This window comes from Tamandua tetradactyla, chromosome 11, assembly GCF_023851605.1.
Source record: "Tamandua tetradactyla isolate mTamTet1 chromosome 11, mTamTet1.pri, whole genome shotgun sequence".
In the NCBI taxonomy this organism is placed as follows: Eukaryota; Metazoa; Chordata; class Mammalia; order Pilosa; family Myrmecophagidae; genus Tamandua; species Tamandua tetradactyla.
Window position 1 is genome coordinate 88,768,348 of NC_135337.1, and position 27,281 is coordinate 88,795,628.

General features: G+C 53.4%; 3 protein-coding genes across 4 annotated transcripts; 1 reads left to right on the plus strand and 2 right to left on the minus strand.

Annotated features, from left to right (window-relative positions):
• The first annotated feature begins 338 nt into the window (after positions 1–338).
• On the plus strand, positions 339–7,700 carry PALM3 (paralemmin 3). The gene is made up of 7 exons (XM_077121609.1): positions 339–459; positions 2,617–2,665; positions 3,331–3,411; positions 4,225–4,358; positions 4,470–4,554; positions 5,543–5,588; positions 5,717–7,700. Exons 1-7 carry the CDS (start codon positions 419–421, stop codon positions 7,477–7,479), a joined length of 2,199 nt encoding a protein of 732 aa, XP_076977724.1. The 5' UTR covers positions 339–418; the 3' UTR covers positions 7,480–7,700.
• A 118-nt stretch (positions 7,701–7,818) lies between these two features.
• On the minus strand, positions 7,819–22,819 carry IL27RA (interleukin 27 receptor subunit alpha). Of its 2 annotated transcripts, none has more exons than XM_077121611.1 (14): positions 22,708–22,819; positions 22,186–22,303; positions 19,265–19,422; positions 19,022–19,179; positions 17,828–17,987; positions 17,652–17,725; positions 13,289–13,472; positions 13,009–13,191; positions 11,587–11,688; positions 11,354–11,512; positions 9,473–9,598; positions 8,929–9,022; positions 8,680–8,773; positions 7,819–8,558 (listed from the first exon to the last, which is right to left on the minus strand). In XM_077121611.1, the coding sequence occupies exons 1-14, from the start codon at positions 22,817–22,819 to the stop codon at positions 8,373–8,375; spliced, it is 1,908 nt and encodes a 635-aa protein (XP_076977726.1). In that variant the 3' UTR covers positions 7,819–8,372. The 2 variants fall into 2 exon arrangements, with proteins under 2 accessions (XP_076977726.1, XP_076977727.1); XM_077121612.1 differs by having other exon boundaries at positions 8,680–8,751; positions 22,670–22,743.
• A 316-nt stretch (positions 22,820–23,135) lies between these two features.
• RLN3 (relaxin 3) lies at positions 23,136–25,437 on the minus strand. The gene is made up of 2 exons (XM_077119593.1): positions 24,919–25,437; positions 23,136–23,761 (listed from the first exon to the last, which is right to left on the minus strand). Exons 1-2 carry the CDS (start codon positions 25,106–25,108, stop codon positions 23,523–23,525), a joined length of 429 nt encoding a protein of 142 aa, XP_076975708.1. The 5' UTR covers positions 25,109–25,437; the 3' UTR covers positions 23,136–23,522.
• Between the last annotated feature and the right edge of the window lie 1,844 nt (positions 25,438–27,281).

A 27,281-nucleotide genomic window follows, 5' to 3' on the forward strand; every position in this document is an offset into this window, starting at 1 on the left:
TTAGATTTGAGAGGTCTGGGGTACCAGATGGTGGCACCGTTCTCTGGGGGTGGGAGTGGGGGTCAGGGTACCCCCCCACCCTCCTGGCCCACGCGCCTGGCTGGCCACGCGTGTGAGAGCGTGTTTGCCGGGAGGCAGCCAAGTGCGGCAAGGAGGCCAGAGGCTGGTAAATAATTCATCAGGACGGCTGATAATACCTCCCCAGAAGGGCCCGCCAGCCCCCCTCGCCCCATCCACCTCCCACCTCCCGGCCCAAAACCAGCCGGACCAGCTCTCCCGGTGCCTGCCTGCACGCCCCCCCGGCCCCCCCCCCCGCACCCCCTTCCTGTCTGCCAAGTCACAGCCTCCGGGGAACCCGCGGGCAGGCAGTTGGTGGGTCCTGACCTCAGAGCCCGGGCGCGTGGGCTTCCAGCCAGAGATGGCTCTGCAAAGCCAGCTGTGGTCCCCAGCCACCTCCATGTAAGTGTCCGGGGTCAGGGGACCATGGGCAGGGCTGGGGAGGGGCCCGCAGGAGCCACTGACCTTGCTCCAGACCCAAGAGGGGACCAGAAAGAAGGTGGCGGCCAGCCAAGCCCTGGCTGTTCCATGTTCCCATTCCCCCACGGTGGTGGGTGGGAGCAGGGGAGTCCCCAGGCAGGGGCGGGGGCCTGTCCCGCGGGGATTTTCCGCTGGCAGCTTGCAAGCCCAAAGTCCAGCCTGGGGGGTGGGGCTAGGACTGGAGGGAGGGTGGAAGGGGCCGGGCAGCGATTGCCAGGGTCCCTGGCTCCTACGCTTTCCCCCTAGAATCACCCCCTCGGTGTCACGGGTAGTGTGGAGAGAAAATGCTGGGGAACACGGTGGTCATGTCGAAATGAAGGCCTCTTGGGCAGAATGACCACCTGACATGGCACAGAGCCGGGGCCACCTCCACACGTGTTGCTGTCGCATAGTTAGAAACAAGACGTTTTGACGTTCCCAGCGTGTGGGTCTTTTAGAGTAAGAGCGTGTAAAGGGTTCTGGGGAAGGGGATCCCCCATTCACACACACCGGGGACCCCAATTCTGCTCCTCACCTTTCTGGGTCCCACACTGCATTATTCACCAACTACAAACCCGGTTGCCTAGCAACAGAAACCTGATCCCACCCCCCCAGCATGAGAGAGACAGAGAGATTATATCTGGGGGGTGGGACATGGGAAGGCAGCCTCCAAGCCTCCCCCAGGGGCAAACATATAAACAGGGAGTCTAAGTGGCTTTGGGGGTACCCCGCAAAGCATGACTTCAGGCCCCCACCCCAAACTGAAATCCAAGACCCCCAGGCCAAACACGGGCCCCCCAGTTGCCAAAATGGGGGTCCCTGAGCCTCCAGCATTTGCAAAGGTTTGGGTCCGAGAACTTCAAGTTCCTGTCCTGACTTCAGTGGCCTTGTGACAAGGTTCTCAGCCACTCTCAGAGCCTCAGTTCCCCCATCCGTAGAGTGGGGACAACACCACTATTTTCCACCTAGGATCATTGGGAGGATTAAATGAGTTCTTAAAGCATTTAAAATAGTGCCTGGCCCATGGCACACGCTGGCTAAGAGGTGGCTGATTTTATTCTTGGTTGGAATGTCAACTCAGCAAAGGGTGGACTAGAGAGTCCATCCCCGCTTAGGGTAGGGAGATGGAGGTGGGGGGTAAGTGTTCAAATTAATGAAAGTCTGGGTGCTTGATCTGTGTCAGGGGTTGGTGTTGGGGTGACAGATCTAGGACTCCACTTTTTAAATATCAGCTTGTAAAGCATCTGCATATAGTTGGTGCTCAATAAATGTTAACGGGATCATGTCTGCACCTGAAGCATCCTGCAGTGCCACCGTCAGTTTCTGGCTTCCAGGAGAAGCCAAGTTGGGGCCAGGGCCTGTCCAGGAGGCTGGGGCAGGGATGGAGGTATCTGAGGACAAGACTTAAAGGGCAGGTCCCCCTCCTCTAAACTAGAGTCCAGCCTTAGGCAGTGTGACCTGGTGACCTTTGCCCCCACAGAGCCATATGGTCAGATGGAGGAGACAGCTCAGTGGTACCCAGATGGGACAACTCTCCCCCCAGGCTCCCTGGTCCCCCAGCACTTAAGGGATCCTTGGCAGGAGCTGAAGTCCAGAGAGGGTATATGAGTGGGAAGAGATACACAGCGTTTGGAGCTCAGCAGGATCCGGTCATTTCTGTAGGGCAGACTGGAAATGGTTTTATAATGAATAATAAATGTTATGAATCATGCGAATTATTACAATTATGATTCGGAATAAACCCTGCTGCTATTTTTGGAGCACTTGTGGTTCAGTAGGTGCTGTGCCCTAAACTTTTCCCTGCAGGGACACTTCCCTACCAGAGCTGGCTGAGATGAGGGCAAACGATCCTGGCCCATTTCATGGACTGGGAAACCGAGGCTCAGAGAGGTGATGTCAGGGGCTTTAATAGTCTCCACCTGCTCCCCCTCAAAAGAGCCTGGCCCTCTGCCAGGACTCTTCCCGGGTGGAGAGGCGAAACTGAGGCAAAGTGCCTAGCTTTGGGTGGCTTTCAAGAGGTGCAGGGATCCTAGGCCAGAGCGGGACACTCTAGAGGCAGGAGCCCCCAGCCCCGACGCAGCCTCTGCTCTCTCCCCACAGGCCCATGGCCGAGAGCTCCCTCTACCGGCAGCGGCTGGAGGTCATCGCCGTAAGTGACCCCTTTCCAGGGGGCACGCCCCAGGCTCCCCCAATGGGCGGGGCCCCATGACCCTACATAGCGCCCACCCATCCCTACCTGGGCAACTCCCCCACCTAAATTATCAAGTCCTTGGCTCCGCAGTTCCTCCAGCTCACCCAGCGCCTGACCTGAGCTCGCCACTCCCAGAATGATGGGGTGCGAATCCTGCGCCCCCAGAATCTGCAACATCCACTACGCTCCAAAACGCCCTGTGTGTGTCCAAAGCCCATCTCTAGGGCACCCCTCTTCTCAGACCCCCCCATCTCAAACCTCCCTTTCTTGCACCCCGCTTCTCCCGCCTCCTTTCTCACTGACCATCTCTGGGACCCAGCCCCTCTGGACTCCCCACAGCTCTGAACTCCCCGCCCCAATTCCAGAACCCCAATGCAATGCTCCACCCCCCACCCCTGCCCCGAGCCCCAGACCCCACTCGGCGCGCTCGAGGCCTCCGCAGCATCCCAGGGCGCGGCCGGCCCCGCCCCCCGCCGGCTGCTGAGTCAGCGCATCCGCAGCCCCGGGAGCCCCGGGGAGCCCCGCGCCCGCCGAGGGGGGGCGGGGGAGGCGAGGGGAGGGGCCGCGTCGGGTCCTGCTTGGCCCTGCCAGCCCCGGGGCAGCTCCGGGTCCGCTGTGCGCAGGAGAAGCGGCGGCTGCAGGAGGAGATCCGCGCCGTGCACCGCGAGCTAGAGGAGGAGAAACTCCGCGTGGAGCGCCTCAAGGTGGGGGGTGAGGGTGCCTGCCCAGGCGGGGGGCGTGAAGCGGGGTGTCCGGGAGAGTCGGTTCGGAGCACCTCCAGTCTAGGAGGTGGGAAGCGGGGAAGCACCGGGGACAGTGGTCCCGGGTTCGGAGGGAGTCTGTCCCGGCTCGGAGGCTGTGTGTGTGATGGCAACATTTGTTCCATCTTCCCAAAGGGGATGGGGACAGTCTCCCGATTTGGGGCTGGGAAAAGGAGCCTCAGTCGAGCTTTGGGGTGGAGGATCCAATAGGGACATTGATTTCACCATTGGGGGCGTCTGATCCAGCCTGGGAATGTTTTGGGGGGCAGTGGGTTGACTGCCTCCAGCCTTGGATGGTTTTAGGGGGACAGTGGGTGTCTACCCCAGCCTTGGATGGTTCTGGGGGGACAGTGGGTGTCTGCCCCAGCCTTGGATGGTGCTTTTTGGAGATGGATGTCTGCTCCAGCTTGAGATGTTTTTTTGGGGGGATGGGTGCCTGCCCCAGCCTGGGGTGTTCTTGAGGGGGATATGTGTCGCCCCAGCCTGGGATCGTTTCGGGGTAGCAGTGGATGTCGGGGAGGGCTTGGGGGTTTGAAGAGGTGTGTGTTTCAGCCCAGGAAGGCTGAGGGCTGGCGAAGAGGTATCTGCTACAAATGACAGTGTTGGGGAGCCTCCAGGAGAAATGGAGCCTCCAGGAGAAAAATGCCCCAGCTGGGAGTCTGTGGAACAATAAGAGAACTGCCCGGCTGGGGGAGCCCTGGGAGGGGGGCACCTGGGGTGGACTCCGTGCCTAGCCCAGGCCCCTTCCCACACCAGAGGAAGTCTCTCCGGGAGCGTTGGCTCATGGACGGGGCTGCAGCAGGGCCAGAGTCACCCGAAGACCCCGACTTCCAGTCCCCCAAGGGCCAGGCCCAGGCCCACATCCAGAACCTGGAAGACAGCTTGTTCACGTGAGTGGGGGCCACTCCCGCCCTGCCCCAGCCCGGCTCCCAGCCCGTATCTGGGAGGCGCCTGATTGAACCTGGGTTTCCCGGCTCTCAGCAGCCCCTTTTCTCCCCCAGACTCCAGTCCCAGCTGCAGCTACTGCAGAGCGCGTCCACAGGTGCGCAGCACAAGCCCTCGGGCAAGCCCACCTGGCGCAGACAGGTGAGGGGCCAGCCAGGATGGGGGTGGGGGCGAGGGCTGGGCGGTCAGCAGAGCCCCTCCGAGGTGCAACCTGGTCACTTGATCTGGGTTCAGATCTACCCACTGCCACGTCTTTGCTCTGTGACTTCGGACCAGTGGCTTCCCTGGCCCAAGCCTCAGTTTCTTCCCCTCTAAACCGGGAGCAATAACAGCTCACACACCTTAGATGGATAGGGAGATCCTAGCTTAGCACGAGTTATATGTACTTGGGAACATTTTGATCCATGTTAGCGAATATGACCCCAATAAGGCACGCAGTCATCGGCAGGGGGCCATGGGGTTCAGCTTTGAAGGTGGGAAAGGATGTACTGATGCATTCATATGAACTTATTTTTTTAGTAGCATCTTTATGGAGATATCATTTATATGCCACATAGCATGTGAGGTTTGGCAAATCAGAATGCTTCACGTTAAAATCTGACTCTGAGTTTTCCTTGAAGTCCAAAGAGCTGGTGATGTTTGCACCTAGCGGGCGTGAGGCGTGGGTTTTCCACAGCCCACACCCCTCCCTCATGCCTCATCTTAGCTCCACCAGTCCTGTAGGCAGACAGACAGGGGGAGGGGGCCCACTAGTTGATGTGGAAAGCACTTGTGGGGTTTTTAGGATAAGCTAGAGATGCATAAAGCGTGATTCCTGGCCCCAGGAAGTTCAGAGACCAGATGAGGTGATGGGATGTAGAGTGTGCTGTGAGGGGGGAGCCCTCAGTACAATGGAAGAGAAAAGAGGCACCTGAGTGAGGTTGGGGGTTCAGGGAGGTCTTCCTGGAGGTGGTGACATTTAAGCTGAATCCAGAGCAAACCAGGTATTCCAAGCAGAGGAACCAGTCTGTGCAAAGGCCCTGGGGCTGTAATGGGGGAACAAGGTTCAGCCAACTATGAGGATATAGTGGGGCTTGGCCTAGGCCCCTTGCAGGCCTAGGGCCTGACCTTCTCTCTGCCATCCCTGCAGGGCCACCGTCCTCTCTCTCTGCCCACCGTGGAGACAGGTGCTACAGGTGGGTGCTTGAACCATTAGGTCCGGGGGTCAGATCGGGTGGCCAAGAGAAGTGACGAGGGGACCTCTCAGTCCTTCTTCAATCTGTGGCTCCCTCTCTTCTTTTCCCTCCTCTCCTGATGCCCCCAGGCCAGACAGATCTGGACAAGAGAGCCTCCTTGCCGGCTGGACCCATTGGCGAGCCACCGGACACCCCCTCCGAGGCCACAGGGGAGGCTGTTGGGGGTCCCTGGGGCCCGAGGCGGGTCCCCGGGGTGGAAGGAACCTCGTCAGAAGCCAATGGCCCCTGCCCTAAAGCCAGCCCCCTTCGGGAGCCGGATCCGAGTCAGGGAGCAGCAGTGGCTGAAGGGGGGCTGGGTGAGGCCAAAGAGGGGGGTGTGGTGAGGGTGGTTTGGGAGGGGCTGAGGGCCACAGAGGACTGTACCCTGGGCGTCACAGGCCCCGAGCTGGAGGCGAAGGTGGAGGAGATGGTTCTGGAAGCCATCAGGGAGAGGCAGGGGACCAGCAGCCCAGAGCAGCCATCTTGGGTAAGGAAGGACAGCAGCATGGTGGAGGTCATCTGGGAAGGAGTGGGGGGCCCGGAGGGCAGCGAGGCAGAGGCCCTAGAGGAGGCAGGCAGGGGCCCGGAGGTGGCTCAGATGCACCCCCTGAGGCTTCCCGGGAGGCTGGTGGGAGCGGCTTCCACAGAAGGTGAGGGGGCCCCTGGGGACAGCCCTGAGAGTGGGGTGCAGGGGGGTTCTGGGGGAGAGGAGGGGTCCTTCATTTGGGTAGAGAGAGTGACCCTCAGTGAGGACTGGGAGGAACTGCAGGTGGAAGGGTTGGAGGGATCCAGGGTTGTGGGGACAGAAGGAGGAGATGAGAGCCGGTTGGGGACAGACAGGGGCGGAGGGGAGGAATCCTGGGAAGTCGAGAGGAGAAGAGCAGAAGAATCACTGGGCATGGAGGAGAAAGGAAGTGAGGACCAGTTATGGACAGAGAGGGAAGGAGTTGAATCATCTGGAGTTGAGAAGAAAGGAGGTGAGGGACAGCTAGGGACAGAGAGGGAAGGCCTTGAACTATCTGGAGTTGAGAAGAAAGGAGGTGAGGACCAGCTAGGGACAGAGAGGGAAGGAGTTGAGCCATTGGAAGTTGAGAAGAAAGGAGATGAGGACCAGCTAGGGGTAGAGAGGGAAGGCCTTGAACTATCTGGAGTTGAGAAGAAAGGAGGTGAGGACCAGCTAGGGGTAGAGAGGGAAGGCCTTGAACTATCTGGAGTTGAGAAGAAAGGAGATGAGGACCAGCTAGAAACAGAGAGGGAAGGACTTGAATCATCTGGAGTTGAGAAGAAAGGAGGTGAGGGACTGCTAGGGACAGAGATGGATGGAGCTGAGGAGCCAATAGGGTCAGAGAATAAAGAAGGTGAGGCATTGCTAAAGGTAGAGAGAAAAGGAGGTGAGGAGACTTTGGAGGCAGAGGAGACCCAAGTCCAGGGAGCTATCAGTCCAGGAGAGCAGAGAGAGTCAGAGGAAGAAGAGGAGGCCGCCGCAGAGGAGGCAAGCAAGGCAGGTGCTTCCCCGAGGGTCCAGAAGCAGCCAAGCCCAGTGGAAGGAGAGCTGCCGCCCGCGGAGAAGCAGGAAGCTTCCCCAGAGGGGGAGGCGGCAAAACCCCCAACTCCTACTGAGGGTCAGCGCCCCGCGGGGGACACTGCACGCCTCCTGGCAGGGCCCCAGGCCCGCAAGCAGCCCGCCGAGTGCCAGCCGCTGCTCCAGGTGGAGGAGCCCAGCGCCAACCCCCGCGCCCGCCCCACGCCCACCTACGCACCTGCGCGGCAGCCTGAGCCACCTGCCCCCGCCGGGGGCGGAGAGGCGAGCGGCCCGAAGCAAAAGACATGTCAGTGTTGTGCGGTTATGTGAGGCCCGGTCCCTCTCACAGCTACCTCGGCCTCCGACAACCAGCAGACAGCCCCGGGGCGCAGGCAGGGCCCCTCTGGACTGGCCATGGCACCGGGAAGCCAGCTGGCCCACTCGTTTCACCACCACCTGGGCTCCTGGACCCCTCGCCCAGCACCTGTGACCCTGGCCCCCTTCTGCAGCGAAGACTTTATACTTGATAGTAAAATGCTAAAACACCCCAATGACCTGAAAAGTGTGCACTGAGTTGAGGGAGGGCTTAAGTCTACGCAAATGGAAGCTTATGCGTCAGTAAGAGTATAGGTTGAGCTGCTGTAACAAAAAGACCACAAGTGCCAGAAGTTATAAAAACATAAACATTTATTTTTCCAGGTGCAGTTCAGGGATTCTAGATTCCTTCCAGTTTCTTACCCCACCCTCCCCCAGGCATGGTCAAAGCAAGATCACCACAGGTCTATTTCCCAGGAAAGGGAAGGAAAGGCAGAGAGACCTCACCCAATGTTTTAAGGCCACCCAGACCTGTGGGTGGCACATGACTCTTCTGCTCATGTTCTGTGGATGAGAATTTAGTCCAGGGCTGCACTTTAGCCTCAAGGGAGGCTGAAATGTTTCCCATCCACAGTCTGTTCAAAAGGTCTGGAAGATAGGTGGCACTCTTAATGGCACCTATTTTTCTTTATTCTCCCATCCATTCACGTGTTCTCTGCTGGGGCCAGCCCCTTCTCTGCAAGGGTCCTTCAATCCCACCTCTTCCTGGCTGGGTACCCTCTATGAGGCTGGATGCCTCTCTGACCCTCAGTCTCTTCATCTGTCAGAAAGACTGACCCAGGGCTGAGGGGAGGACTCCATGAGCTTTACTGGAATGTGGCCTGAAGCCCCCCATTCTGGGGCAAGATTCAGGCCAGAATCTGGGATCTGGGGCACCCTGGAAGGCCCAGATCCTCAGGCGCAGGCAGGAAGTGCTTCTCATACCCAGAGTCCAGAGGGGCAGGGGCCTGGGATGGCTCCATGACTGGCAGTGGCTCCATCTCCTCCACCTCCAGGAAGGGCAAGTCGGCAAGGGGCTGGACCTGGGGCACCTCCTGAGGAAAGGACGAGGCTAGGAGGCCAAACCCCCTCCCACCCCTCCACCTTGCCTCTCCAACTGCCCCAGGAGCTCTCCCACCCAACAGGGGTCCACGACAGGCACGCCTTTTTGCTCACCTCCACGTGGGGCTGGCTGGAACTGCTGTTGGCAGGATCAGGGACCTTCTCCCAGACCCAGCGAGGTAGCACCTTGTGCCGCAGATGAAGGCACCTCGCCAGCAGGAGAGAGAGGCAGGGCGGGTAAGACCGGTGGCCAGACATACCCAGGCCCGTGGCCCCAAGGCCTCCCCTCAGCCACCCTGGACCCTCAGCTCCAGCCAGCTACCCTCACTGCTTGGGCGGAGAGCCAGTGTCCTAGAGCCTCACCTTCCGGTAATGGCCAGTCGCAGGGCACAGCCCAGCAGGAACAAGCCCCACAGGAGCAGCACAGCTGGCAGGACTTTCCACCGCTGCGTGTTGTCTATGGGGAAAGAAGAGCCTTTGGAAGCGGGCAGGGTTCGGGCCAGGGGTGGGGCTAAGGGTGGGCGGGGCTTGCATGGGGCGTTGCCTGGTGGGTGGGGCTAATGACGGGTAGGGCTAAGGGTGGGCTGGGCTTGGTGCGGTTCCGGTAAGTGGGCGGGGCTTGTGAATGGACCGCGGCTGAAGATTGGGGAATCTTGGATGGGGGCAAAACGGGGGCAAGAGACAGGGTCAAATGTCAGTGAAGGTTCAAAGGTGAGGGATGGGGGGAAAGGGTCAGACATGGGTTGCCTGATAATACACAGGCAGATTCAAAATGTCCTTCAGGCACCGTCACCTTCCAAATGAGAAGACCACCAACGTTCCTAACCCCAAGTAATGATTCCAGATGCCCGCCACCCCAAATGGAGAGGTCCCCCTACTTGCGAATGTCCCCTCCCAGCACCCCTACCTGGCAGGTGAAGGTGAAGGCTGGGCCCAGGTGGACCCTGTCCCGCGTTGGTGGATGCCAGCATCCACAGCTCACAGGGACCCCAGGGGAGGTCAGGCAGGGTGACATTCCTGGTGCCGACACTCACTGAAGGACACAGCGGGAGTTTGTGGAGGCGGTGGGGTCCAGCCTCGGGGCCTTCACATGGGCTGTTCCCTCTGCCTGGAACTGCAACTCCTCCCCATATCTCCACGTAACCTCTTCCTGGCCTCTTTCAGGCTTTTGCTCAAAGGTTCTGTCTTCAGTGAGGCCTTCCCTGACCCCCTCCTCCATTTATAATTGTGACCCCCTCATCACCCTCTTCTCTGCTTCTCTCCTCTACTTAACCAGTATCACCATCTGCAGCATGTGTAATGGATGATTTATTTTGTCCCTGGCTTGGAAACCCAGCTCCAGGAGGGCTGTATTTTCAGCACCCAGATCAGGTACTGGAAATGGACTTCTATTCACATAGAAAAATGAATGAATCTCCACCACATCCCTCACCTCTACTGAGCCCAAGGAAGGGGGCTACTTCCCAAACAAGGGGAAGACATTCCAACCACCCAGAGCTAATTTTGTTTGCTTTATTCTCGATAGCTCTATTTTGGTTGTGGTTGTCTTTCAACCAAAAGAGGAAGTGGTTTGGAGGTTTGTTATAGAAATACAGGAGAAATGTCCGTGGATCAAGTGGTACAGACATAGAAAGTGTCCAAGTTAAATCATCAGGTGAAAAAATCAAGTTGCGAAACATGGTAAGTTATAAAATTCAGTCAGCAGACTACGGATAGCATGGGCCTCTTTGACTTTTTATACACACATATTATATATATATTTTTACAAATATATATTCAAAGGCTGTATCAGAAAGGGGTTTCTTTTTGGGTTGTTAAAAACATTTTGGAGCCAAGTAGGGATGGTGTTGCCTCGACACTGTGATTACACCAAATGTCATTGAACTGTACACCTTAAAATAGTTAAAATGGTGAATTTTCCATTCATGACTTTTGCCAAATAAACAAGAAAGGGCCCTTTGAGTTAGAGATAAATGCTAAGGCACTGAGGAACTCAGAGAATGGCACCAAAGACTCTGTGGAAAAGGAAAAGGTTGGGGGTGGGGTATAAATTGAAACAAGATCTGTAAAATGTTAGTAACCTTTGAAGGTGGTGGGTTGTTATTCTAGTCTCCCTACTTTTGTATGTGTTCGGACTGTCCTATAACAAAAAGTTGACATTTGTCACACACAAAGAAAACCACAAAGCACACAGCTCCTGCCCATATGTTAGCATGTGAATACAAAAATCAGACGGCTGCATTTCCAGTAACCGTGAAGTGGTGAGAATGCTGATATACTTGGTGATACAGTCCTTGAATGTTTTAGCTTTCATAACAAGCACAAATAACTTTATGGTGAGGGGGCAAAAAAAAAAAACAATAACAATATATATATGTTTTTTTTAAGTAATTTGTGCTCAGAGTAAACATTCAGCCACTACCCAAAAGTGGGAAAAAAGAAATCGAAATCATACATTGTTCTGGATGGCACAGCCAGGAAATCTCCTTTCATAATTGTGGCTATGCTTGGCTCCATGCCAAGTTTCTTTTTCCAAAAATGCCACCATACCATGGAGATTTGTGACCCTTTGGTCTTTTTGCCACCATACCATTGAGATTTGTGACCCTTTGGTCTTTTTCACTTAATAAAATATGACAGACGTCTTTCAATGTTCATAAATATTGATCCAAGTCTTCCTTTTAAATGGCTGAATGAGAGTCTGTTACTTCGATAGCTGGGAGGGTTATTGTCCCTTAGGGGCTGATGGGGGGACAGGTCTGGTGGGGACAGGAGGCGGGAAGCTCACCATTCATGCAGACGGGCGCCCTGGCTCCACTCTTAACGCACATAGTGTAGTGAGTGAGGTGGCCCCGGAGTTGATGCCTTGGGACCTCTCCCCACTCAATCACTGGAGTCCCTGGGGGAGCATCCTGGCGTCGCCAAAGCATTGGCCCCACCAGGGGTGCTGGAGAGAAAGTCAATTGGGTCAAGGCCTGCTGGGGATTCCAGAACTCTCCATCCGCCAGCCCCGTCTCTTACCTAGTTCTTCTCTGAACCCCCAGACGGAGGGGGCAGGGGCCAAGCCCCCCGGAAAGACGGCGGACACTGTAATTCGGTAGGGAACCCCTCTCTTGAAAGTTCCTGAATGGGGGAGGAATGAAAGCCCGGTCAAGTCGGCTTGCCCCCCCCCCCCCACTAGGTAAGAATCTTCATTTGGGTCCCCAAAAGGAGACCCTGAGATAAAGAATTGAGTGTCAGGCGTTTATCTGGGAGATGACCCCGGAAAACAGTGAGGAAGTGAGACAGGGGTGAGTAGGCAGCAGGGACAGGGTCCCCTATAGAGCAAGTTCCCGCTGGGGGCACCGGAGGCTCGATTCCACTGGCGACCTCTGGGGGCAGCAGAGAGCATGCTTCTCCGAGTGCGGGGGCCAGAGCTGGGGTGTGAACCCACCAAGGCCTCATAGCAAAACACCCCCCGCCCCTCCCCCCCAAAAAACCCTACTGCTTCTGCCTGACCTTCCTCACCTGAGAATTTTCCAAAACTGGGACCCCTTCATCTTTTGCCCACAAACATCTGTAGACCTCAGGACTGCATCCTCAACTTTCTCAGCCCACACCTTCTCAAGGTGGCTTCTATCAGAACTGACTCCCCAGTATTCAGCAGCGGGCCAGAGCACTTTTCAGGACTCCAGACCTGCATTTCTGATACGGAACATATGCACGTGGATCCCCCAAAACCTGTGCTCCCAGACGCCCCAGCTAGAACCTCCCTGCTTCTCCCTCCTCCTTGGTTCCCACCTGGCCGGGCCCATCACCCCCCAGGGCCAGCACAATCCCCTTCGTTCGGGTCTCCCAGCTCCCACCCTCACCCCCAACTTTCTGCCCTCCTCACCTCAGCCAGAGAGAGAACATGGACACCTGAGCAGGTGCAATAACTCCTCTGCTCGGGGAAACCCCCATGGCTCCCACCTTACTCAGAGCAAAAGCCAAAGTCTTCATCGTGGCCTTTGAGGCCCTGTACAACCTTCCCCACCCCCTCCCTGCCCTCTTCCCCCCACCCCATTCTTCCCCTTCATTGACTCTGCCTACTTGCCTCCCTGCTGTCCCTCTAACACGCCAGGCAGTTCCTGCCTCACGGCCTTTGCATTGGCTGTTCCCTGTCCCAGAATGCTTTTCCCTCCCAAGCTACTTAACCACCTGGGGCAAATTCTTCACCTGGAAACCAAGCACAATAATAGACACCTACTTTATAGTGAAGAAATGATTGAGTACATAAAGTAAAATGCCCAACAGATATGGGCTGCCGTGATTATGGTCCAGTGCCGAGAACAAAGCGCTTGATAAATATCTGTCACATGAACAACTGATACTTTCACCATGACACGTCCCCCTGCCAGTTCACCCATCCGTCTACCCTCCTTGCACACCTGGGATGGGAACCCAGGCATGCTGGGGCCTCACCTGGCAGCAGGATGCTGACGTTCCCAAGGGGGAGCCGCTCCCAGCTGAGGTTCTCCAGGGGATCCCCGTCTTGAGCCCAGTCCACCACATATTCTTGGGGCTCCCCGCACCCCTGCCGCCAGGTCACCAGCAGCTCCTGGCTCCCGGAAATGCTACTGACCCCCACATCACGGGGCGCAGATCCTGGAAGTAGAAGGTGGGAGAAGAAATCTCAGCTGCCCACTCAGCACCCCCTCTGCTGCCCCTCCAGGGCCCTGCCCGGATGTTCACTGCCTCTTACCAGAGCAGGTCAAAGAAAGGTTGGTGACGGGCTCCCAGCCTGTGGCATTGACAGCAGACACCCCAGCCTGCTCCGCCCCGCTGGGGATGGAGGTGCTGCAGCAGGGGATCTCCTCTTGAAGAAGTTCCTGCCCTCCAACCCAGAACTGGACTCTGTAGCTCACCTGCACACAGGGCCCCAGGGCCTGAGGGACGAGGGAAAGAAGGGGTTAATAGCACCCACTTACTGGACACTTCCTGGGGACCGCATGGAGGTCACCCGACAAACCACTCAGCAAAGTATTTTTGGCAGCTCCATTTTGCAGATGGGGAAACTGAGTCTCAGTCCTCAGCAGTGGAGGAAAGATTCACAGATGGTTCCCGGGCTGAGATTAGTGAGAGGTGAGTGAAGCCCTAGTCTCGGGTGCACAATTTAAGGAGGGCACCCAAAGCCAAATAATTGAGGTGTTATTTTGTGGCAATATTTTAAGATGTCACAATTTATGCAAAAGAACCCAAGATAAACAAAATATCCACATCCAGTGACCCTGCCTCACTTGCCTCACCCTAAATCCCGGCTCTGATGCCAATAAAACTTTATTTACCAAAGCAGGGAGTTGCCTGGCAAGCCATAGTTTGCTAATTTGATTTTTTTTAAATGCTGCATTCAAATATTATTTAACTGATCAGTGAGTTTTTTCATGCCCCCTTAAATTGCAACTGACTGAAGACTAGTCTGTGTCTTAGGAATTTGTTATGTGCAGCAAAGAGGATGATATGCTCAGGGCACTTTTGGAAAATTTGTGGGCATTCTTAGTTGCCTGAAAGATTGGTTTTAGGTGAGCCACAGCCAGGGATGTGACATGTCCTGGACACAAAATATTGTCCCACATCCATTGTGAGTTTTGAAAGTTATCCCCACTGGAAACTCACATAGATGAAAAACATGTCTAATCATTTTAACCAATCCTAGGACCAAACTGCATTTTACATACGAATGCAAAGTCTTAAGGGGGGGGGGGGCTGGGCTGGATTTCATAATCATTGAATTTTTTTGGATTTTGAAGCTATGGAGATTTTCTAGGTTGTTTTGTGACTAATTCCTGGCGCCATTATGGTAAGAGAATATTTCAATGGACCCTGCATATCACTACTTTGCCCTCTTTAAAATCTGAGCAGATGTGGTTGATTTTGGTAGGTGTTCTGTGTGTGTTTGAAAAAACTGCAAGTTCTGAAGCTTCCTATGTAAATCCATTAGATTAAGTTTGTTAATCATGTGTTCAAATCTTCTAAAGCCTCGCTTGTTTTTTGTCTGCTTATTATGAGGTTACATAGCAGGATGCGTTAAGGGCTTCCACAATAATTGTGGATTTGTGTTATTTCTCCTTCTGTCAATTTTTTTGCTTTAGGATTTGCGGCCATGCTATTGGGTATATACAGGTTTAGTCAATTTGTATCATCCCAGTGAACTGTATCTTTTGCCATTATGTGGGAATCTGTTTTCCCCTTGGTTTTAGACTTCTTGCTATAATTAGAGCACTGTGTTACATTTTTTAAAAATTAGTGCATACATGTGTTTCATTTCCATATAAGAAAGGGAATGTTACAATGTAAGTGTTATAAAACAGGGGCGCTGGGTTGAGAATCACTATTTTAAAGCCTGACTACCTTGAGCTGAATTACAGCTCTGCCCCCTACTGGATGTGTATTTGGGGTACTCTCTGGGCGCTTCATTTTCCCCACCTATAAAATAGGTTAATAAAAAGTGATGTGCAGGCTACGCCCCAGCACCTAAGAAGAGCTTTATGAGTGTTATCTAGAAAACAGATAGATGTTATGGGAACATATTTGGTACATACTACTGAGGTTAAGCTGGTGTGCTGGTTTGTAAGGATGTATGTACCCTAGAAAAGCCATGTTTTAATCCTAATCCCATTTTGCAAAGGCAGTCGTTTCTTTTAATCCCTTTTCAGTGCTGTAGGTTGGAAATTTGATTAGGTTATCTTCACAAAGATGTGACTCGCCCAATTGTGGGTATTAAATCGATGGAGATGTGACTCCACCCATTCCAAGTGGGTCTTGCTCACTTTACTGGGATCCTTTAAAAGAGGAAGCATTTTGGAAAAGGCTGGAGATCGGAAAGAGCTGGCACAATGATGAGAGAACCCGAGTCCACCAGCCAGTGACCTTTGGAGATGAAGAAGGAAGATGCCTCCCAGGGAGCTTCGTGAGAGAAGAAGCCTGGAGAGAAAGCTAGCAGATGTCACCATGTTCGCCATATGCCTTTCCAGTTGAGAGACAAACCCTGAACTTCATCAGCCGTTCTTGAGTTGATGCCTTAATTCGGACATTTCTATAGACTTGTTTTAATTGGGACATTTTCCCGGCCTTAGAACTGTAAACGAGCATCTTATTAAATTTCTCTTTTTAAAAGGCCGTTCCGTTTCTGCTATATTGCATTCTGGCAGCTAGCAAACTAGAACAGTTGGTAGCAAGGCAAATGAGACTGTTGTAGACTTAAGATGTTAAATCTAAGTCCTATGATAACTACAAAGAAAATATCAGAGAATATGCAAACTTACAGAGTCAGAAATTAGAGCACAAGTTGCCGGGGGTCTGGGAGAAAGGGGAAGGGGGAGTTCATGTGGAATGGCTGCAGGGTTTCTGTTTGGGGAGATGGGAAAGGCTTAGCAATGGAAGGTGGCAGGTGGTGAGGGCACTGAAATACTGTGGATGTCACCAGTCCCAATGGTGTGCTTGGGAGGGGTTCAGATGGGAAAGTGTCCATTGTATACATGTTCTCACCATTAAAAAAGAAAAAAAGAACAACTAAAGAGACAATGAAAATTAAATGCAATACATGATCCTGGATGGGATCTAGCAAGGGAGGAGAAAAGGCTCAAAGGGACATTATTGGGGGATGACAAAATTGGAATGTAGACTGTCAGCTTTCTATCAATGTTAAATTACTTGGACTAGATAACTGCACTTAAGGTGGTTACAGAAGCAAATGCTTTTGCTCTTGGGAAATGTACCTGGCAGTATGAAGCATTCAAAAAGCACGATATATACAACCTATACTCAAGTGTTCAGAAAATGGATTGATAAATAGACAGACAGATGTATACAGAGATAGAATGATAAGGCAAATGTGGCAAAAAGTTAAAATTGGTGGATGTGAGTATCTGGGGGTGCATATGTTGGAACTCTCTGTATAGGGTTGGCATTATTATTATTTTTCTAATTGTAAGTTTGAACATATTTCAATAAAAAGTTAAGAAATATTAATAAAAAATAAAATAGTTACAGAGAGATATAGATGGGTTTTGCATTATTTTTCTAACTGTCCTATACATTTGAAATAATTTCAAAATAAAACATTTAAGACAAAAATAAAAATGAACAATACTAAGCTGGGTGGCTCAGGAAGGCATAGTTCCTCTCATTTTTTTCCTTGCCATATTTCCCATAGTGGTGCTCAGCGCAGATGTGAATCAATGAGGAAGTACTCCACCCTTCTCTGCATCTCCTAGTGCCAGTTTGATACAAGTCTCCCAGGCCTTAGCATGGCTGAACTATATTTTCTGAGCTGAGCCTCAGTCTTGAGTCCAGACCTTGGCATCTGTTGGGTCTCCTCTTTGGAACACCTGTTCCCTCCTCAGGACTCAGCTTAGATCCCTCAGAAGTAGCTGACATTGGTAGGAGCCTGTTCTGTACCCAGGCTGTTCCAGGAGCTCTGTGACCATCACTTTCTTGAATCCTTGAAGCAACACCAAGAGGACAGCATGGCTAATATTCCCATTTTATAGGAGGGGGAAAATGAGGCTCAAGGACAGGTAGTAGTTTCAGGTGAAGCCAGGACTGGATTTTGTCTAGCTCTGCTCCAAAGCCCTCGTGAAGGTGCTTCCTGCAGCCCAGGATCCATGGGAGCTTATTCACAGGTTCAGAGGACTTCCTCTGTAATGCCCTCCCTCCAAAGGGCATAAGAACCTTGGTTCTTAGCTGAGCACGTGGCCAGCTGAAAAACCACATTTCCCAACCTCTGAAGTCTTAGTTAATGAAATGTCCATGAGAATTTGTGTGACCCTTCTGGGACACTTGGCTAAAGAAAAGGACTGTGCCCTTACTTCCCCCTTCCCACTGCTGCCTGGACTGCACACTTGATGGCTGGAGCTCAGGCAGCCACCTTGGATACTGAGGCAAAACATCAAACATGATGGAGCAGCATGATGAAGGAGCCTGGAGTGATGGAATAGCCCCAACAGCTCAGCCTGCCGACCCCCAGATTCTCTTTACATAAGAGCAATAACCTCTGTCTAGTTAAATTCATTGTTACTTGGGGTTTCCTGACATGTGCAGAAAACGTAATGGTCCCCCCTGCTCACCTTCCACAAAAGCAGGGGCTCCTGTTCTGCTGCTGTCCCACAGAAGTTCCCAGACACCCACACATCTTTTGGAGCTGGCAGGGATGAGGAAAGGGGGTGACAAATGAGAGGGGTGTGATGGGCCAGTCTTCCAGGATTGGAGACAAGGGTTTGAGGGCCAATCAGGACATTCTCACCAGAGGGTGGGGTCTGGAAGGACAGAACGGGACTCCACTCGCCCCACAGATCCTCTTCTTCCACCATCCGGCAGCGGCCAGACACGTTGTAGCTCGTGGCTGGCTCAAGGTTCTGGATTTCCAAGTGGGTCAGGGATGTAGAGTGCAGTTCTGGCTCCAGCTGGGGGAGAGATAAGGGAAAGGGAAGGGGCCAGGGGTGGCGTCACCTGTCGCAGGCCAGCAAACAATCGTCCCAGTGTGCCTGGGACTTGAGGCTTTCAGATTTAAAAAAAAAAAGAGGATAGTCCCAGGCAAATCGAGACAAGTTGGTTTACCCTGTGTGCCAAACAGAGTAACGGGTGGTAACTTCTCTTATCCCCATTTTACAGGTGAGGAAACTGAGTCCCAGGACAGGGAAGCCCCTGGTTCAAGCCCACAGAACTAGTGAGTGTTGGGTCTGGGATTCATTCTCAGACAGTCAGATTCCAAATTCTGCCTATCGTTGCTCTGAATCCCATTAGTCATCATGACGACGACAGCTCTGCTCTGTATCGTGGCATTTTGTGCCAAGAGCCCTCGCAGAAGCAGCGTAAACGAGCAACATGGCTGCTCAGAATACAGACTACATTTCCCAGGTGCCCTTGCTGTTAGGCATGCCCCCGTGACTGCATACTGGCCAATGAGGTCTTAGCAGAAGTGACGCGTGCGACTTCCGGAGGGTGGGTTTAAAGTACAGGGGTAGGTACCCACGCACCCCCTTCACTGCTTCCGGGGCTACAGTGCCCATGAGCTTCTCCTTTGTGATTGTGCAGCCTTGGGAGAGTTGCTTAACTTCCCTGAGGTTCAACTTCCCCAGCTCTAAAACGGAGATCGTAAAAGCCGCCACTGTGTAGGGAGGTTGGGAAGTTCAGCGAAAAATTCCTTAGCTTGGGGACTGATGCACATCACGTGTTCAGAAACGTCAGTTACTTTGATTATTGGGTTTTTCAAAAATTCCAAGGGGGGTGTGGATTGGGATTGCATGCAATTTATAGATTTTCTTTCCTTTTTTTTTGGTTGTTGGTGGTGGTTTGCTGAGTAAGGCACATGAACAGGCCTTCCATTGGGGTGCAAATGGACTCCAGGGAGGGTGAAGGGATGAGCGAGTCTCTGATTTTGGGTGATGTCCCGGGTCCTCCCTGGCATGGGATGGGGGACAGAGACCCTGACACTCACCAGCGTCCAGGCCACCTCCCGGCATCCACGGTAGCAGAACTGGCAGACTAAGGTCCCATGGGACGGCCACGTGGGTGGGGCCCATTGGATAATGGCCTCCAGGGGCTCATCCTCGAAAAAGTCCACATCAGGGCCCAGCCTAGGTGTGCCCGGCTTCACTGGAGAAAGGGAGGCCAGGACCCAGTGAGCCGGACTCCAGGACTGCCCACCCCACACACAGTGCCCCCACCCCGACCAGGTTACCTCGGGTTTCCAGGTTCACAGGTATTGCTGGCCAGAGAAGCCCTCCTGCCGTAGCCCCCCAGACAAAGAGGTTGTCCGATGTGGTGAACTGTTCCCTGGGAATGGCCACCCAGTTCTGCCCACTGGGCACTGTCACAGTCTGAGTTCTGTTGAGTTGGCTGTGGGGAGAGATGCCAGGATGGAGTGGTGATGGGGTACGTGGGGCTGGGCCCAGAGATGTCCTGATAACTATCTCAGGATTGGCAGAGAAGTCCTCTGGCACAGAGGATGGAGCCCATTCCTCTTGGGTTCAAATCCCAGCTCCACTGCTTCAGAGCTGTGTGACCTTGACCAAGCAATTTAACTTCTCTGTGCTTCAGTTGCCTCCTTTGTAAAATGAGGGTAATAAAAGTGCCTGCTAAAGGGGCTCTTGAGGGAGGGGATTGAGGTGCACTTAGAATAGCATTAATTAGGATATTTATTCATTATTTACTCTGCAAAGGCCTATTTATGTATATGTAGCTAGGCAGTCAGCACAGTTTTCATTGTGCCAAGCCCAGTGCTGGAGATAGGACTGGGAGTCAAGGACCTGCCCTTGAGAAGCTGATGGTCGTGTAAATGTGTAAATATCTAATTGAAGCCATGTCAGCTGGTGCTGGAAAGAACATTTAGGCCAGGTGAGGAGGACCTGGTATGATGCTGGGGGTGGGGAGAGATGAGGCTAATTTACAGAGGGGGATGAGGATGAGGAGACATGGAAGTAGAGGCCTGAAGGAGGGGAGGGAAGCAGCCACAGAGTGCCTGGAGAAAGAGCATCCCGGGATGAAGGAACATCACCTGCAGATGCTGAACCCCAGCTGGTGGGTTTGAGGAACAGGGAGGAGGCCAGCATGGTGGGGGTGAAATGAACAAAGGGAAGAGGTGGGGGTAACCGGAGCAGGGAGGGGATGGGGTAGGTCATGCAGGGGCCTGGTGGTCACTGGGAGGTCTCAGGTTTTTGCTTTGTGTGAGGTGGGAGCTAGCTGGAGGGTTCTGGGAAGAGGGATGTCAACTCCCCTCTGGCTGCTGGGAAGGGGACACACTGTGGGGGTGAGGGTGAGATCTGGGAGACCAGGGAGAAGTGACTGCACTGGTGACAGTGGAGGCTGGACCAGGCTGGGTGCCAAGGAGGGGGGAGAGGGTGTGAGTTAATTTCTGGGTCAGCTTGGCTAAGTTATGGGGTCCAGTCGTTTGGGCAAACACTGGCCTAGATGTTACTCTGGAGATGTTTTATAGAGGGGATTAGCATCCATTGTTATTAACTTTACCTAAAGGAAATTCCTGGCCGTGGTGTGGGTGGGCCTGATCTAATCAGTTGGGAGACCTGCCAGCCTCAAGAACGTAGTTTGAACTCCTACCTGGCCTCCCCGACCGATTCAGGCTAAAGATTTCAACATCACTCTTCCAGAATTTCCACCCTGCCGTCTGGAAGCTGGACTTGCCAGTTCCACAATCACCCAGCCAATTCCTTATAATAAATCCCAATGTTTGTATGCACACACACACATCCTTTTGGTTCTATTCCTTTGGCCAATCCTGATAGATACTCAAAGGCCAGATTGTGGATAACATAGAAGGTGGACCAAAACAGGGTTTGCTGCTATATTGGACTCAGGTGAGAAAAAGAGGAGTCAAGGACACCCGCAAGGTCTGAGTTTCAAAAGTCCAAAGCGGGGCTTCCATCCAACTAACAGAAAAGGACAGGCGCTTGCAAAGATGGGGACAAATTGGAAGCCTCATGCATTACTGACAGGAATGTGGACTGGTCCAGCCACTGCGGAAAATGGCTAGGCAGTTCCCAGAAAAGTTGCACATAGAACTACCGCGTGACCCAGCAATTCCACTCCTAGGAATACACCCTAAAGAACTGAAAGCAGGTGTTCAAACAAAAACCTGAATCAATGTTCATTGCGGCATTACTCATACGAGCCAAAAGGTGAAATCAATTCAAGTATCCATCAACCAATGAATAGAGAAGCAAAAGGTGGTGCATGCACACAATGGAATAGATTATTCAGCTGTAAAAAGGAGTGAAGTTCTGTTCCATGCAACCTCATGGATGAACTTCCAAAATATTATGCTATTCGAAAAAGGCCAGACACAAATGGTCACCTATTGTGTGGTTCTGTTCCTATGGCATGTCCAGAATCGGGAGGTACCTACAGACAGAAGCAGATTGGGGTTGCCGGGGTGGGGGTGGGGGCTCTGGGAAAAGGGGAGCAGAAGTGACTGCCTAAAGGGTACAAGGTTTCTGTTTGGGGCTATGAAAATGTCCTGGAACTAAGTAGAGGTGATGGTTGCACAACTTCGTGGATGTCTTAAATGCACTGAACTGTGCACTTCAAAATAGTTACTTTTGTGTATGTGAATATCACCTCATTTTAAAAAACAAAATAAAATAAAGTGGGACCTTGGCTGCCCCCCCCCATCGATTGAAACCAGTCCCCCTCCCAGCTCCTACTTCTTGCTGCCCCTTTTACTTTTCCTCTGCATGGAAGAAATTGGAAATATACGTTTTCATATGTGACAATCTTTAGGTTATACCCATCTCCCTGAGTCCTGCCAGGGCAGGGCCTTCTCTTCTGCCTCCTTTACCTATACTCCTGGGATGGCACTGCTGAATCAGTGAACGTTCCTTGCAGATGCTCAGAGAGGTTAGGCTACTCACCTAAGGTCACACAGCAATAATAATTTTTAAAAGCTCCTAATTATTAAGCCTTTCTTTTTACCAAATGCTTAGCTCATTAATCCTGATAATCACCCCCTGGGAGGCTGGTTGCATTATCACTGCCATTTAATAGGGGAGAAAACTGAGGCTACATTTGGAGGGCTTGAGAGTGGGCGCACAGCTGCAAGGGGCTCAGGGAAGGTGGCCACTTGAGCGGCCACCCCCATATACTCACTACTTCTGGCTCTGGAAGTGCAGCACCGAGGGGGCTCCCAGGTCCCCAAGAGGCTCCCACGAGCAGTTCATGTCCCCCAAGGGTCCATAAAGGTGGCACTGCAGCTGCCCAGGGGCGCCTGGGGAGGGAGCAGCGAAGGGGCTCAAGCACCCCCCAACTCCCCTAAGCTGCCCTCACTCTAGAGAATCTAAACTTCCCCGAACTTCTGACAACCGACGGAGGAGGTTTGGGGGGGGGTCCCCGAGGGAGGTGGGCGGCAGAAAGGGGGTGCAGGGCGCCCCTAACCCAGGCTTTGGGCGAAACTCCTCCCCTCCCCCTGCAGCAGCGGTTTGCTTTCTTACTTTTTCAGCCAGCTACATCCTGTTCCTACCCCAAAAGCCCCCACCCCACCCCACCGGCTCTGCCCGCGACCTCGCTGTCTCCCCTTTTCTGCAAGTCCTTCTTGCAAGTTTCTCCCCGCGGAAGAGCAGAGCGGGGACCTGACCTGGCTCCCTCCTTCCGCGTGGTGGCCGCGCGACTCACCCTGGGGACGCGTCGGGGGGAACGAGACCAGCAGCAGCAGCAGCAGCGGCGGCGGCGGCGGTGGCAGCTTCCAGAAGGGAGCGGCCCGCGCCCCCCGCACGGCGCCCCCCATCCCGCCCGCCCTGGGCCCCCCGCACGCGCGCGCCACCCGGCTCCCTCTCCGCGTCCTGCGTCCTCGGCGACGGCGACGCGAAGCCCAGTCACCACCCCGAGCCCCCCCGCCACCGCTGCCCCCGCACCTTACGCTCCCGGCCCCTGCCCCCTGCCCGCAGCGGAAAGTCCCAGGCGACGCGGATTGGGGGAGGGGGTGTTGGGGGGCGGAGCGGAGGCTTGGGGGTGGCGGGAGGGGGGCGAGCGCTAAGGGCGCGGCCGGGCTCCCTGAAACCTGCCCACGCCTAACCCTCAAGGACAGAACACACGCTGCAGAGGCCTTTGAACTTTTATTATTGGGGTGGGGGAAGGTTCCGATGCGTCGCCCCCCACCCCAGGTTCTGAAGGGCATCCCGGGGGTCCCTCCTTCCACCGTGCGGTCCGCAGCCCCCGAGTCTGGGCAAGGGGGGATTGGAAGGGAAAGGGCTGGAAGGCAGAAGAAAGGAAGGGGACAGGCCGGGCAGGGTCTCCGTGGGACCCGGGTAGATTGGAACCGATTTGGGTGTAGACCAGGTGAGGCTGGGCAATGGACAGGGGCCTGTACCGGAGCTCAGGGATGCATGCTTGGGGGTCCAGAGATGGGTGTCCAGGTGGAGGCCAGACAGGTGGACAGCGAGGCTGGGACACGGGTCCCAGAGTCCAGGGGCCTGGCCACCACCCCTGGACTAGCAGAGGCTGCTGATTTCATTCTTGCTACACCCCCACTTGCAGCAGTTGCTGGAGAGGCCAGCCAGGACGTCGCGACTACTGCGCAGAGCCCCCCGGGGGCCCTGCCAGCCGGGCTGTCCCCCATAGAAAGCCTGGGGGTGCTTGGTCAGGGCCAGCCACTCGCTGGAGGCCATCGCCTCATCGAGCTCGCCCACCAGGCTGTCCGGGTCAGCGTCTGCATCCGGGAAGGTGTCCCCTGCAAAATGGACGGAGTTATCTCTGGGGATTCAACCTCTGTGGTGCTCAGAGTCCTGGGCCTCCTGCTTCTTTCTTCTTGTACCATGGCCTCGTGGCTAATGGTTTTGATTCCACTCAGGCTTGGGTTCAGATTCTGGCCCTGCCTTCATGGACGGATTATTCAACCTTGCTGAATTCGACTTTTGCCTTTTCTCATTGATTTCCCCTTACTGTTTATTTATTGAAGACCTGATAGTTAAGAGCATGCTTCTGAGAGCGGGGCTGACTGAGCATGAATCAAACCTCTTGCGTTTTAATGGTGAGCAAGAGAATTTGGTCCGCTGAGCCTCCGTTTGTTTATCTAGAAGGTGGGGAAAAGAATAGCTCCTACTATCTAGCATTTGATAAGGAGCAGATGAGTCAATATTCACAAAGAGGTTCTAACCGGCTGCGCACGTGATAAGTGCTCAAAATAACCTCCATCATTTGTTGAGCACTTCCTGTGCAGCAGGCACTGTTTTAAACACTTTGGCAGATTAATTCTTTGATTTCATGCAATGTCAACTCCCTCCCAGCGGGGAGGGGGGTCAGTTAGTGTCACTCCCATTTTGCAGGAGAGAGCCTTGGGGCAAAATTAGATCAGGCAACCTGTACAAGCTGCTCGGCTATTAAGTTGTATCGCTGCTATTTGAACACATGCATCCAGGCAGAGTCTCCGCTGGCACTACACTCTGAAAACTAACACCCACACCCACCCCCGTGCTGAGCTCCCCTCTCCTGCTGGGACTGTATCCTGATCCCTTTCTATTCAATCATGCATTTTAACAGGGACTAAGTTTTCCATTTCTGCAGATAAAGAGGCTCAGAGAAGGGAAGTGACTTGCCCCCCAAAGGGTTAGAAAGCAGTTCAATGTCATCTTCCCTTTGTGAACGGTGCCCCCTGGAGTTGTGCAAGTTAGCAAGTTGTGCTAAGTTAGTTGTGCAAGTCTTGACCCACAGCCAATGCTCCGAACACTGTTCTCTGGCTCCCAGCTCCTGCGATAGCTTGCGCCCCCCAACCCCAACCCCCCATTCCCAGCTCTGCAGCTCGGCTCACCAACTCCCAGAGCCCTGGGCCCAGCTCGCTGCACCCCCTAATCCTCCCTTCCACTCCCACCCCCACCTCCCCAGCCTTACCCACAGCTTCATGGGCCAGGGCGTCAGAGCGTCTCCACCGGGACCCCCCACAGGTGAAGATGACTGCTCGGATGAATTCGCGGCCGCAGAGCTTCACGCCGAAGGGTGCAGCCCTGGCCTCGGCTCTGGGCCATGGCTCCCCAGCCAGTGCCCAGAGAAGCAGCAGCAGCAGCAGCCGGAGCCTGGCCATGCCTAACAGACCCACCTGAGACCCACCTCAGGCAGCTTCCCAGGCCGGGTGCCTCCGCTGCCTCCACGGCCCCTCATTTATACATCCCGGCTCCCCGCTTCCTGGTCGCCAGAAGCCCAGTGACCTCCACTCTCTCCCCAGCAGAAGGGAGGCGGTCATGGCCCCCCTCCGACCCTGACCTTTTCCGCTTGCCGGACCAAGAGATAACCTTTCACCAGACCGTGTGGCCTGGAGCCCTGTCATCTCTGATGCGGAGAGGTGGGCAGACACCCAGACACTCCCCCCAGGGCTCCCCCTTAGCTCAGGACTGGGGTACCTGGCCTTGCCTATCACAGTAGCAATTGCAAGAACAGCCAATGCTTGCCAGGCGCTGCTCTTTAGCCAACAAATACGGTTCTGCTTCTCAAGCATTGTAACCTCCCTCCCTCCACCCCGGGGACTTGTCAAAATGCAGATTGCTGGGTCCCAGCTGCAGAGGGATAGTTCAGGAGGGCAGGGCTGGGTCCGACGAGAGTCGTTTCTAGATGTCCCTTCCAGAAGCAAGCTGGTCCAGAAACCACACTCTAGAGGAGCCCCAGCCTGTGGGGTCTGACTTCACTCGTCCCCTTGTTACAGATGAGGAAACTGAGGCACAGAGAACTGGAGCAGCTAAGAAGTGGGGGGACGTAGGGTTTTACACAAAGGCAGATTGGCTGGAGCATCCGTGCTTTCCAACGGAGCATTGTTCAGGATGCAAAATTATGTTTTAACAAATGTCCTATAGAGAGTCTCGGTGATGTGCAGATAAATGGGCTCTCCAGAGAAGACAGGGAGAAGAGCCCTGATTTGTGGTGATTGCTCATTTCTGGCCCATTTCAAGCCACAGTGATGTCAGCTGGCTTCCCAGATTCTGGGAAAGCTAAGCCAGCATGAGCTGGAACCTACGGACCTGCAGGTGTAAGAAACCAGGTACGTGCAATTCAAATGGCCACTGTCAAGGGACAGGCCATGTTAGCTGTGCCCGGCTCCAGCGATAGGATAGAGCCAACAAAAAACACACCCGCAGCTCCCCTCCCTCCTTCCTCTCCTTCCTTCTGTCCTTCCTTTTTTCTTTCCTTCTTCCTTTCTTTCTTTTTCATTTTTTCCTTCCTTCCTCCCTCCTCCCTCCTTTCTTCCTATCTTCTCTCCCTCCTTCTTTCTCTTTGCTTTTCTTTCTTCTTCTTCTCTTCTTTCTTTCTCTTTATTTCTCTTTCTTTCCTTCCTTCCTTCTTTCTTTCTCTTTTACCTTCCTCCTTCCCTCCTTTCCATTAAAAAAAAAACAACTACTTTTTAACCAAAGTATGACACTCAGAAAAATGCACAAATCATAAGGGAACACGTGGAAGAATTGTCACTAACTGTACATATTCCGTACCCACAGGGATTCAGCTTCACCCCCCAGGGGAAGGAGCCCTGCAGATTTGTGGACACTTACGGATACTTACGATATCTACTATAAATAATCAATAAATACTTGGGGGGAGGTACTTTGAGGCTGTGAAAACATCCTGTTCCTCTCAGCTTCACCTACTCATTTCAGCCACATTTGGTGACGGATGTTTCCCATGGCAGTTGTCACCGTGTCTTGCCTCACAGTGATTTCCTCTTTTCCTCGTTCCTTCTACATTGACTACCATTGATAATTTTGAATTCAGAAAAGTTGTCTCTCCTCCATTTAGTAATTGATTCAATCATTCCTTTATATCAGTATGAAGTCATGAGTTAACTACAATGATAATAAAACAATGAGTTATTTTATTCTTTGGGTTATAATCCAATGCTATTGTTATTTACTTTGCTGCAATTGTCCCAGTTTTGACCATTGAGAGGTCTTTCCCAGTGGCTCTTGTGTCCTTTTGACATGACTCCATTTTTTTTCTTTTTTAACTCTTCCTTGCCTCATGGCATCCCAAGATATTCTAGGCTTATCTAAACATGGTCTACTTCCAACTTATAATCAGCCATTTCTCCTGGGGGCCCTGGCTCCTTTTATCAGAGAATGGGATTTAGGAACCAATATTTGGGTGTTGGGTGAGCTCATTGCTACTGGGGTGTCATTGCTTCTAGACCCTTTCAGCTGTTAATGTTTTTTTAAAAATAGATATTGTGTAAACATGGGTTAATATATATATATATATTAGTCCTTGCACTCCAG